At 54.5% G+C, this 12408-nt stretch overlaps 5 protein-coding genes across 5 annotated transcripts; 3 read left to right on the forward strand and 2 right to left on the reverse strand.

The window, feature by feature from the left end:
• Positions 1-419: 419 nt before the first annotated feature.
• W97_08464 (uncharacterized protein) lies at positions 420-878 on the forward strand (the record flags this gene model as incomplete). Its single annotated transcript, XM_007786332.1, has 3 exons — positions 420-639; positions 729-778; positions 831-878. 3 exons carry the CDS (start codon positions 420-422, stop codon positions 876-878), a joined length of 318 nt encoding a protein of 105 aa, XP_007784522.1.
• A 3160-nt stretch (positions 879-4038) lies between these two features.
• W97_08465 (alcohol dehydrogenase) lies at positions 4039-5182 on the reverse strand (the record flags this gene model as incomplete). Its single annotated transcript, XM_007786333.1, has 2 exons — positions 4039-4335; positions 4394-5182. The coding sequence occupies 2 exons, from the start codon at positions 5180-5182 to the stop codon at positions 4039-4041; spliced, it is 1086 nt and encodes a 361-aa protein (XP_007784523.1).
• A 477-nt stretch (positions 5183-5659) lies between these two features.
• On the reverse strand, positions 5660-6860 carry W97_08466 (uncharacterized protein; the record flags this gene model as incomplete). Its single annotated transcript, XM_007786334.1, has 2 exons — positions 5660-6213; positions 6272-6860. The coding sequence occupies 2 exons, from the start codon at positions 6858-6860 to the stop codon at positions 5660-5662; spliced, it is 1143 nt and encodes a 380-aa protein (XP_007784524.1).
• Positions 6861-7660: 800 nt separating this feature from the next.
• On the forward strand, positions 7661-8560 carry W97_08467 (uncharacterized protein; the record flags this gene model as incomplete). Its single annotated transcript, XM_007786335.1, has 2 exons — positions 7661-7763; positions 7821-8560. The coding sequence occupies 2 exons, from the start codon at positions 7661-7663 to the stop codon at positions 8558-8560; spliced, it is 843 nt and encodes a 280-aa protein (XP_007784525.1).
• Positions 8561-9216: 656 nt separating this feature from the next.
• Positions 9217-12023, forward strand: W97_08468 (uncharacterized protein; the record flags this gene model as incomplete). The annotated part of the gene is made up of 4 exons (XM_007786336.1): positions 9217-9866; positions 9981-10607; positions 10659-11181; positions 11271-12023. 4 exons carry the CDS (start codon positions 9217-9219, stop codon positions 12021-12023), a joined length of 2553 nt encoding a protein of 850 aa, XP_007784526.1.
• Between the last annotated feature and the right edge of the window lie 385 nt (positions 12024-12408).

Genomic DNA, 12408 nt, shown 5'->3' on the forward strand with positions numbered 1-12408 from the left:
CGGCTGGCCGGCTCACTCAAATCCATCCCACCACGGATCGACCGCTATGGCCTCTGGCCCCTTGAGAAGCAGCTGAGTCAAACTTCTCCTCAGCGCCACTATGGCTTCTCGCCCTCTCAAAGGAGCCGAGTTTGCACAACCCCCCTTCAGCTCTACGGTCGACCTGTCGATCACAAGAAAAACGAGATGGAGGGTGGGGAAGATCGCGCTGGCCGAACGCAGTCTCGTTTCTGGAGGATTGTCATCTCAGCTGATTCGAGGAGGAATACGAGGACAGCTGAGCAAGAGGCTCAAGAGCTCTATATGAAGGGGTCTCTCGCCCGCCTTTGTGACCCACGATCTGATACCCTTTCGCTCACCTCCAAACCCATCACAGTCAACCAAGCTCCTCAGTCGTTGTTTATGACCAGACCATCATCATGCATTTTACCAAAGTCTTCGCTCTTGTTGCCATCTTCGCTACCGGCGCCCTTGCTGCTCCTGTCGCCGAGGCCGATGCTACCCCTCCAAAGCCTGTGAAGCCGGTTATCAACAAGCCGAAGATCAACATAGCCACCCAGACTAATGTCTGTGGCAATGGCGTTACCCCGTTCTGTTGCACTAGTGACAACAAGGGCAGCTCCAGCTGCAAGGCGATGAGTAAGTCGTTCCCGTTCTGGATGAAACTGCCGTCTCCTAAGAGATCTCCCGCCTCGGGTTGTCAAGTTTCTGAACACGCCCCTGTACAGGTCAAGGCGCTATATGCCAAACCACTATCGTCTGCTGCAATGCTCAGGATGTAAGTTGTCTCCCTTACTAGCGTTTGTCCCCGGCTGTACTAAGCTCAGCAGAGCCTCCAAGTGTGCACTGGGAATATCAACGTCATCGTCGTCTCTTAGTACGACTTCACAACTCACACCTGTCTCGGTAACGACCGTAACGTCAACATTATCGTCTCCAAGTGCGACTTCACCGCCTACACTCATCTCGGCAGCCAAGCCTCAATTCGAGATCTGGAATGGTTTCCTGGAGGTCATCTTTTTCTGGAGGGGAACCTGGATAAGGCGTCGAGCTTTATTCAGTACATTGGGGCGCATCTATGATGGGTTATGATTTTGTGTTAGTCGATGACGGCTGACCATCCATTCGTTGATTCGGCTCTTGCATTATGTTCCTCGTATCTGCCGGTTTCGGAGGAGGTATGGTTAGCAATGCACATTGTTACATGAACCTGCACTGTCTTCGTTCATTTGATTGATAAAAGCATGCCATCTTGATACAGCTGCCAGGTCGAAGCCCTAAAGAACAGGCGCATCGGAGGCTACGGAAAGTCCGCGATTCACCCAGGGTGTCCAACAAACCGTCGGACGGTTGGAAACGGTTGGACGGTCGGCTATATCGCCGACCAACCGTTGAGTATTTGATGGCCGTCTAACCGTTCGCAAGGAGCCGACGGTCGGGGTTAAAACAGTTAGACGGCTTGGCAAAGGGTTGCTAGTGGGTTAAGGCTATAAGAAGTAATCACGTGGTGTTTCTATTACCTTAAGAGCCTTAGTATATCACGTGGTGATAAGATAAGATCGGAATAACTACCTCCCGGCATCCGCTTCAGGGGCTAAGCTCCTCGCTTAATTACTCCACTACCCTTTTAGGTATAGAGTCGCCTAAACCCTGTCCAACCGTCGAACGGATCATCTTTTTACCCTAGTGGCCGTCCAACCGCTTGCGGTCTAGTTTGACCCCCGACCAACCGTTTTGAACCCTCCGACGGCGACGGACGGTTTGTTGGACACGCTGGATTCACCTGGGCATCTTGGGAAGCTTGACATTCAGTGAAGCCCACAAGGAACATACACATGATGAAGAGTCACCATCCCGGGTTTGTTTCGAGATAAAGGCGAGTATGGTGCCGGTGAGAGAGAACGCCGCAACGATAGTGGAAAAGTTGCGACGACAGGGGTGACCGTTTCGTGGGAGACGTAATCCTTTTCACTCTAGCCATAGCGGGTTGAGAATGTGGTTACAACCTGACTTGAGATCAGGACTCCAACAACGCAGTATAACCGTGATGTACATGTATCATGCTCGCTGGTTCACCCAAACTCCTGCTGGCTGCCCACTGGGTTACTTCGGTTGAAGCTGTCCAACCCAACCTCTAATTCCAGCTCGTGCGGCTTCCTAGGTTCACCAGTTTGGGCAGTCCAAAGAGTTGACCGGCGAACCGCTAAGGGTGTCATCTGACTTGTGGAGTTATTGTGGCCTCTCGAGATGTCTTTGAGAAGCGCGTAGTAAAATGCCGCGTTTGCGACAACGCAAGCACAGAACATCTCGATTGATGCCCACTGCAGTATAGATGAAACGTCGCTGTCAGCCAGCATATGGACAGTTGCAGATCTAGCTAGGGTGGAAACGATAGCATACCCGAGAACGAACCAAACGGATTTCGTGGTCCTCGGAGTGACTGAGGATCAAGGGTAGGCGGGTGATAGTAATCGCCACCACAAGCAAACCGACACCGAATAGGACAGTCAGCTGAAGTTTCCTTAAAGAAGTGTTTACGTTAGCACAGGTATTCCAACTTCTCCGCCGTCTCAATGTGTTGAGTCCTGCCAGTAGATGGCGAAGTACGTACTTAGGAAGCGACAGACTCATATTCCAGATCATCGGAATTGGAAATGCGAAGAGAGCAATATCCGTAACGATGTTTAGCACAGCCATTGTCAAAAGGTTTCCTCTAGCCTTTCGACACGAGTCTATCCGCAATCTGTTGTCAAACACGTAACCGTGGAAAGCATGCGACTTGACAACACTCACACTTGTTCTCCGAATCCGGGTTCCAGTATCTGGGGTTCAGGTCAGAGGGAACCGGTACATCGCTTCGGCGAAAGCGCCTTACATCGAGAGTGGTCTGCATTCGGCTACCGTGGGTATTATGATTACAAAAAACGTAACCACAAAGGTCCACTGCATGATTGTAACAGCTCTTTTGTACCTCGTCGAGTCCTTAGTGAATCGCGAGTAGAAATCCAGTAGGGCAAATTTCATACACCAAAGGCTATAACGTGAAACAAATCAGCAAAGGTATTCGACTTCGAGAGGCCTGCGTCTAAGAGTAGGACGACGCTATACGGCTCACGCACAAAAGTGCATAGCAAACGCGAGCGGGTATCTGCAGCTTGCGTCCAACTTTCAGACCCTCCGGATCTGCTGTTCTGTGGCCGAGGATCAAAGACTCGACAACAGTAGCGCAACGCCCTGTCAGTGGCACTATACCAGATGCCATCCAGAAATCGTCCGAGTGCCAGCTGCGATGACAGGTTGTATGAATCTTGCAGATGCAGAGCAGGCGATAGCAGCAACGGAAAGCGATCAGGAGGCCTGTGAAGGATGTGAAGAGAATGACCGAGGTTGTTTCCGAGTCCAGCATTGTTTCTTAAAACAGCCTACGCTTGAGGTTTGGGGTACGCATAAAGCTTACGGAAGATATACAACGGTGGAACAACCAACAGGACGATCACCGCGCTGCCGTTGTGAAGGAGCTCCCCACCGTTGTCCTACATTACAGGTTGAAGCATACTTACCTGTGGTAAACTCAACAGGCGCATGCTGGGCAGAGGATCTGAGCCCCGCATTTACAAGTACGTAGGTACATACTGGGGAAACTCTTTACCCGACCTCCAGGTTTTTGAGCTTCGCATCGAGGATGCGCCGCAATTGTGGCATCCTGGGAACTCATTGGTCGCCAATGACTGGTTCACGCGGAACACCCAATTTAGACAATCACCTAGATTCCAGAACTTCTACAAGAGCTGCGACGAACATATACGGATTCTAGCGAGGTCCGCAAGTACGCTCACAGCCTGACGTCGTCGAGGCTGCTATGTGAAAGAGGTACCTGGCTGACCGCACTCGAAACCTTCACGTGTCACGATTCCTGGTTGGCTCCAACTTAGTCAGACAGACCTATCCAGGAAGCGACCGTGGTGTAACACACTTTAAGGGGCGAGTGTTGCTCAAGTTGCCTACATGTTTCTGGTTTTCAGCTCCTTCCGTTCGTCCTTATAGTTTACTCGCCTCACCCTCCCTTGCAAGATCGATGACTAGCTTGCCGAACTGGCTACCCTTCTTCATATCCTCAAAGAGCCCATCGATAGCCTCAAGGTCCTCCATCCCTTGAACAACCCTCGAGATGATCGGACGGAGATTCTTCTTACAAACAAACTCGACCATATCCGCAAACTCCTTCCTTGAGCCCATGGTCGACCCTCGCACCTCGATGTTCTTGAGTACCGCGCTCATCAACCAAGGCATCTTCGGACTGACGGTCATACCGTAGACCACTATGACGCCGCCAGCCTGCAGAGAGAGTTAGCACCATCCATTTCCAATGTATGATATTCGGAGTCCAACTCACTTTCAGCAACTTGGTACCCTTCTCGACGATATCTCCCCCAGCGCCATCAATGATTGCGTCAAAGTGCTTTCCCGATGGTAGCATTTCCAGCAGCTTCTTCTCCCAGCCTTCCTCTTTGTAACTGACCCCACCCGCCGCACCTAGCCCCTTCGCCTTCTTGATCTTCTCTTCGCTCCCACTCGTCACCCACACATTGACTCCCGCCGCGCTCGCCAGCACCAACGCCATGAGCGCCACGCCCCCTCCGATTCCAGTAACCAGTATGTTCGCCCCAGGCTTTGCGTTTCCTGACTTGGTAAATACAGCCCTCCACGCCGTCAACCCCGTTAGCGGCAGCGCCGCGGCTTCCGCATCATTCAGATGGGCGGGCGCTTCCTCCACTTCCCCGGCGTCGATGACGATGTACTCGCCCAGCATCCCCTTCGGATTGAGTTTCGTGCCGCCTAGAATCGCATACCCCTTCGGATCTTCAGGGCCCTCGAGCGCGTCTTTCCATCCCGTCCCGGGGTTTATGATGACGCGCTTGCCCTTCCATCGCGAGGCCTCGGACGAGGAGCCGGTGGAAGAGACCACGCCGCAGCCGTCGGCGAGGAGGGGTACGCCGAAGGTTGTGCCGGGGTATAGGTGCTGCCGGATGAAGAGGTCGCGGTGGTTGAGGGAGGCGGCGCTTAGTCGGACGACGACCTCGTTGGGGGTGGGCTGGGGCGCGGGAACCTGGATCCTTTCGAGTGGGTAATAGACTTGGCCGGGCTTGCCGTCGACTTTGCGGATGGCGATTGCGGAGGGCATGGTGGGATGGTGGGGCAGATTTTTGGGGGGTAGCTGGGAGGTGGATGGGGTCTGTCGTGTGAATTGGCAGACGGAGACGGTTTTGATGACGGTCAAGCTTTGGGAGTAAGAATTATCCAGAGGTAGTAAGCAGCAAGATTGAATTTGATGTTGACGTCTGTTCAGCAGTTCAAAGCTTCCCCACGTTCCCGAGGGTGTTGCGGATCATTCTACCGAGGTCGGAGTTTGTGCGGACATAAGATCCATCAGCCCTGGGGAACTTTCGAAATCTGTGGTTGACAGCTCTACAAGATTCAATGGTTATGTCGTACGTTGCCGCCGCTGATCCAAGCCATTGGAGGATCTCCTTGTAGCCCTGTAATCGCCTTCTCTGAACACTGAGCATTCCCAAGCTATGGATGCAGATTGAGCTATGGTTGAAGATTACCTCAGTCAGAGGATTCGCATAAGCATCGTGGAAAGAGGTAGCATGCCCAACTAGAGATATCTATAGGTAGCTTTGCTGTCCTGATGCCCACTCCGTTCTCGCTCGTCCATCTCCTCGATCAACGCGTGCCTCAATGCCGCAGCTTTGAAATCGACAATGTTCTCTTTCTCTCCATCGGCGAACGCTTCATAGCATCTCGCGATGTTCTGAGCAGGCTGTGGCAGAGAAGAGAAGTCGTCTTTGCCAACTTCGAGTGTCTCCACATCGCCACTCTCGAAATTGTGGATTTTGACTGTAGTATCCGGGGCCCCAATGTTGAGCATTGCGCTTGATCCAGTGACTTGTATCTCGCCCTTCTCACCGTATACACGCCAGAGGATGCTGGGCTCGCCTGCAAAAGGCTTACCGCCACGCAGATGGAAGGAAAGCAGAGCGCCAGACTCGAGATGGCCTTGGACAAGGACCTGATCAGGCGCGTCCTTGGTGAACGTCTCTACAATCTTGCCGGTGCCTTTGTCGATGAGCTGCACTTTTGGCCGCTGGTTTCCGTAGATGGAGCTGTAGGACTTGAGCTCTCCGAGGGCGTAGAGCACGAAGTCCATCACTAGACGTGATCAATGTTCGCCTCTGCTGTTACGGTTCTAAGTAGCTATGAAACTTACTATGCCCAAAATGGATCGTAGCCACGTTCCCACCCACATGTCTTTCACCCAGATACTTTATCCCCACCGGCGTAGGCTCGGTCCCGAAATTGTATCCACAGGCCACGACCGTCGTGCTCAGCACCTTGCCAATCCTGCCGCTCTCCACCACCCCCTTGACCTTCCTCACATACGGCGAGTGCCTCGCCTGCAGCCCCACCATACTGCTCACGCCCTTTTCATCCGCCAGCCTCGCCAGCTCCTGGGCCTGTTCAAGGTTCGCACCAAGTGGCCACTCGCAGAAACAGTCCTTCCCCGCCTCGAGAGCCGGCAGAAGGGCGTCCCGGTGCTTGTCCACCCGCACGCAGCAGACTACGAGGTCGACATCGGCGTCTGCGGCTAGGTTCTCTGGGGAGCCATAAGCCTTCGTCTCGGCAGGGAGCCCATTCGCTTTGACGGATGCTTGCGCGGCTTCGACGCTCGAGTTGCAGAGGGCGATGATACTGTATTTGGAGGTGTTTCGTAGATAGGGCAAATGGGCGCTGTTGGCCCACCCGGAGCCAGAAGCTGCAGCGCTCAGGCCGATGAAGCCGATGCGAATGGGTGCCATTAGTTTACAGCGAGATTGCCTGAGCCCTCATACCGACGGGCCGGGCGTGTTGCTCTCTAATAGCCCAAGAACATACAGCAGACATAGCCGAACGGATCCGGACTATTGGTCAGCGGGATTAACAAGACACTCATCCATGACCTTTGTAGACTTCAATGTCCAGTGCATAACACAGCCAAACTACCCCAGCCTCAGCCTCAGCCTCTGGAGCTTTCTTGTTCTCGATGCCCTTCCTCAACACATCACCGTGTGCTTGGACAAGCTGAGAGGGGAAGACGCGGATATTTGATGGCAGCTCGACCCCAGAGTTTCATTTTCAACCCTGCAGGTGCTATTTTGGTGCCCGTCGGTCGGCCCGTTGCCAGACGGACGCAGGCCGATCCCGCCCCAGTCGGGCTGATTGTCCCCCCGCGCCGTCGCGGTCTTTAGCGTCCTGTTCATCCGCAACACCAGACATTCTACCCGTTCCTTGCAGACGCGTCTGTTGAGCCAGCTTCATGGGATAGGGATGATGCCGACTACTACGCGTTTCACGGCGGCTGTGCTGCAGCTGTTCACCTATATAGCCATGGACGACGCTCCAGATTGAGAGAGAGGCATCACGCATCACACCCAGTCAACACCAACTCATTCACTTTCTTCACTCACAGCAAACATCAAACCTTCCACTCCTCATAACCACGCAACAACCACGCAACAACCTCAAAACCTCCGACATCTCCACAAACAAACCCAACTTGCTCCTGTCGCAAAAAGCGCACCAGCGATACGCCGTAAACTACATCCGCCTCACAATCGTCATGTCTTCCACCAAGTCAACACTCACCTTCTTCGGCGCAACCGGCGGCTGCGCTGCTGCTACCCTCGCACTGGCACTCAAGGCCGGTCACATAGTAACAGCTCGTATGTAGATATCTTGTCTGGCCTAACCTGCGAGAGAGTTCACTGACCACAAGCCAGTCGCTCGCACACCATCCAAGCTCACCACCCTGCTTACCTCCACCCACGGCATCCCACAACATGTCCTCGACTCCAACCTCATCATTGTCAAAGGCGACATCAAAGACATCACAGCCGTCAAGAAAGCGCTCTTATCCAAGGACGGTCGCATTGTCGACATCGTCGTCTCCGGGATCGGCGGCACACCCGCCCTCCAGTGGAGCCTCCTCCGTCCTGTGACACTCACGGACCCGCACATCTGCGAGAGAGCCGCCGCCACCATCCTCTCCGCCCTTCGCGAACTACGCCAGTCGCGTCGCGATGACCCTCTCCAGAGCCAGGGCGAGAAGAGCGCCCAGGGGCCCATGGTCATCGCGATAAGCACGACGGGCGTGAGCACCAAGCAGCGCGACGTGCCGTTCCTCATCTATCCGCTCTATCACTGGCTCCTTCAGGTACCTCACGCCGACAAGCAGGCTATGGAACAGGTCCTCATTGCGGATGCGTCTTCTACCTCTCCGGCTATTGGTGACTTCGCCATTGTCCGGCCCACGCTGTTGACGGATGGTGTGGCCAAGGGCACTGACACGGTTAAGATGGGGTGGGAGTATCCTGAGGGGAAGCCCGAGCAGAGTGAGCCGGCGCCTGGCCCGGCGCTTGGGTACTCTGTGAGCAGGGCCGATGTGGGAGCTTGGATCTTCGAGCAGCTCGTCGAGGGAGAGGGCAAGTGGGGCAACAAGTGTGTCACTTTGACTTACTAGGACATGGACGTTGGGGATCGTGCGGGCTCTGGGGGCGAATAGGATGGGCATTTCACAGGTGTTCAGGGCTTTTTTCCTTTCAAACGGTGTCAGCCTAGTTTTCTCAATATGCGGTGCGCTCTACATGATACCTTAGTGCGAGCAATGGACTTGATCGGCATCACTTGTTTCCTAACGCTGCCGTGAGATGTCCTGAACAGTTATGCCTTACCCGTCCATGCCGGCTTGGTTGAAGAGTAGCGAACCGGTAGCAGTATAGATGCAGCGAGTGTGCTTGATACCTACCTGGTAAGATTTTATCCGGGGATGCATCGACCGCTGAGACCCTCAAACCGTTACAGCTTGGCGGATGACACAAGGGGCGCGGCAGGCTGTCGGCATGTGACTGACACTTTTGACACCCGCTTGACACCCGCTTGACACCTGCACTCATCCGACACTGAAATAAGCACAGCTCTTCCGTCAACCACGACCACGCCCCGCGCTCCACTCCATATACCGTCGGACACAGCTCCCTTCCATGTCTGGCAGCTGATGAAGCAGCCATGGGAATTGCAAGTGGCGCTGCTCGATAGCATTCGCAACCGCATCACAAACCGGCTCGTTGACCATCAGCCATTGCGGCACATTGACTGGCTCCGATGCCACCAAAAAGGATGAACCTGCCAGGCACCGCGCCATCCTCACAGCAGGCACCGGTGCCTCCCCGAAGCCCGTCTTTTCCTGCTACGAGACAGCACGAGTATGCGCCGATAAACCCTAGCCAGCTCCGCGAGGCTCACAGCTTCTCTTCTCCGCCGGAAGATGTCATGTCTAGACCTCACGTCAGGCCAGACTCAGAAGATGGACCTCTTCCGGAGCACCATCTGCATGCGATAGATGAAGGCGCCGCCGCGGCATCCTCGAGACTATCCACCTCCTCCAAGCGGTCGGATAAGGGCAAAGGGCGGGAGCGAGCGTCAAGCGACACCGATACGGTGCCAAACGCCCGTACACGTCTTCTGAATCATGCGAACTGGGACCGCGAGTCTGGTTGTGGGAAGGATGATTGCGCTCATGGAACTTTCTCGCCTAGACCGAACACTTTGAGGAGTTATGGGAGCACCCAGTCAAGCTTCTCCTTGAGCGGCTTTGGTGGAAGATACTCTGGGGCCCTGGGTGGTGGACCGAACAATAGTATGGACCCCACACACGCCGACGTTGGGGACAGCTTCGCTGATAGCGACTTAGGTGGCGATAGAGGCAAGCAGATGAGCACAACGGAGTGGCTAGCGAAGCAGCACGGTATCAAGAACCGAAGATTAATGTACGTAGCTGAGATCCCTTACATCGATCGTACGATTTTGCCGGCGGCTCCGTACCCCGTTGCAATTGCAATTCTTTCGCTCTCCACCAGCGGCTGATGAAGGACACGAGACAGGTACCTGGCATACTACATTCCAATCTTCAACTGGTTGCCACAGTATAAATGGGAATACCTTCGTGGCGACCTCATCGCGGCCTTAACCATGGCATCCTTCTATCTGCCCATGTCCCTGTCGTATGCCTCGAACCTCGGCCACCTGCCCCCTATCAACGGTCTCTATAGCTTCGTCTTCAACCCCTTCATGTATGCGATCCTCGGTAGTTGTCCCCAGATGGTGGTCGGGCCAGAAGCAGCCGGTTCGCTGCTAACGGGCGAGGTCGTGCGCGAGAACATCCGCAAAGGCACAATCGCAGACACAGACGGTGTCGCGAATGCAGAGATCGCGGGTGCCGTCACGTGCATGGCTGGCCTCGTCATCTTTATCGGTGGTGCGCTACGCCTCGGGTTCTTGGACAACGTTCTGAGCCGGCCGTTTCTCAGAGGCTTCATCAGCGCCATCGGCATTGTCATTTTCGTTGACCAGTTGATCCCGGAGACGGGCCTCGCGAAGATTGTTCCGCAAGACGTCTCTCATGGAAGTTGCCTTGACAAGATCATCTTCTTATGTCGAAACATTGGGCACGCGCATGGCCTCACCACCGCTGTATCCTTGGGCTCGTTCGCCATTATCATGGTTTGCAGGTGAGTGTCGCCGCATCTCTCAGCTACCTGCAGGGCTAACGTGGCGAACAGGGAAGTCAAGAAACGCCTTCAGCCTCGCTTTCCAACCGTAGCGTATATTCCGGACCGCTTCCTCGTCGTCGTTCTTTCCGCTGTCTTCACATGGCATTTTGAATGGGAGAAGCACGATCTCGAGATCTTGGGCAATGTACAGACCGGCGGATCAAAGTTTGCCATCCACTTCCCCTTCGCCGTCAAGCATCTGAAGTACGTTTCGGATGCTGCCAGCACGTCATTCGTCATTGCTTTGCTCGGGTTCTTTGAGTCCTCCGTGGCGGCGAAGAGTCTTGGTGGCGGAGGCCACAAGAGCGACGGTATTCGGAATGTCAGAATGAGCGCAAACAGAGAGTTGTGGGCGCTGGGTGTCGCGAACTTGATCGGCGGCATGTTCATGGCCTTGCCTGCCTTTGGAGGTTACGGGAGAAGCAAGGTCAACGCTTCGACTGGCGGCACGACTCCGATGTCAAGCATCTTCCTCAGTCTCATCACCGTCATTTGCATCACGTTCCTCTTGCCATACTTCTACTACATTCCAGTATGTCACGTGCCACCTCTCAAGTCTCAAACTCTCCAACCCCCCCTTTTGTACGCTGCCGAACCCACGAAACGCTGATATCCCTGCAGAAAGGCGTCCTCTCCGCCATGATCTCCGTAGTCGCCTACTCCCTAATCGAAGAAGCCCCGCACGACATCCGCTTCTTCGCGCGCATCCGGGGCTACTCCGAGCTCCTGCTAATGTCCATAATCTTCCTGACAACCGTCTTCTGGAACCTCAAAATCGGCATCTCCGTCGGCATCGGCCTGTCCGCCCTGCGCCTCATCAAGCACGCCACCCGCCCGCGCATCCAGATCCTGGGCCGCGTGCTCGGCACCGAGGATCGCTTTGAGAATGTGGAACTGGACCCGGAGGGGCTAGAGTTTATCGAGGGGTGCCTCATTGTCAAGATTCCGGAGCCGTTGACGTTTGCGAATACGGGGGAGCTGAAGCAGAGGTTGAAGAGGCTTGAGGAACATGGGACGGGGGCTGCGCATCCGGCGCTGCCGCGTGTGCGGCATGTTGAACAAAACAGGAACGTTGTTTTCGACGTGCATGGCGTGACGAGCCTCGATGGCGCGGGGGCGCAGGTTATGGCGGAGATTGTGAAACAGTATCGGGATCGGGATGTGAGGGTCTTTTTCTGCAGGATCAGTAAGGAGAATAGGGAGGTTTGGCCGCTGTTTGCGAGGAGTGGGATTGTCGAGATGTGTGGGGGTGAGGAGTATTTCTTGCCTGATGTTAAGGAGGCGCTGAGACGGATGGAGAGGGAGGCTGTGGGGAGGGAGTTGGGGTTGGGTGTTCTCGAGGGGGAGCATGGGTGGAGAGGGGCTGCTGGGTGAGTGTTAAGCATCAACGACCTTCTGTGAGATTAGCTTGTTTTGCATCATTTAGGCGGAGTTCAGAGCCCTTTGCTCGGGGGCATAGCGCTGGCGTTCCCTTTGCATTGCTACCAATGTTAGAGTCTGGGTTTTGTAAAGTCCTCGTGTCTTGTGTTGAAATGGCAGCCTCGTGATGTCGTCGACGGCAGCATTTGGGCGGCATTGTGCTTCTAGCATAAGAGAGAGGCTTTTGAGCGCCAGTCCTTGGATGGTGATGTGTATTATACATTCGTACAATCAGGAGTATCATTTAACACAACAACTCACAGTTGACTATGAATGCCTGCGCCGGTGCAGCATTCATGGTTTGGATTAGGCGGCAAGATATGATGGGCAATATTTGAAA

This window comes from Coniosporium apollinis (genome assembly GCF_000281105.1).
Source record: "Coniosporium apollinis CBS 100218 chromosome Unknown supercont1.56, whole genome shotgun sequence".
NCBI lineage: Eukaryota > Fungi > Ascomycota > Dothideomycetes > Coniosporium > Coniosporium apollinis.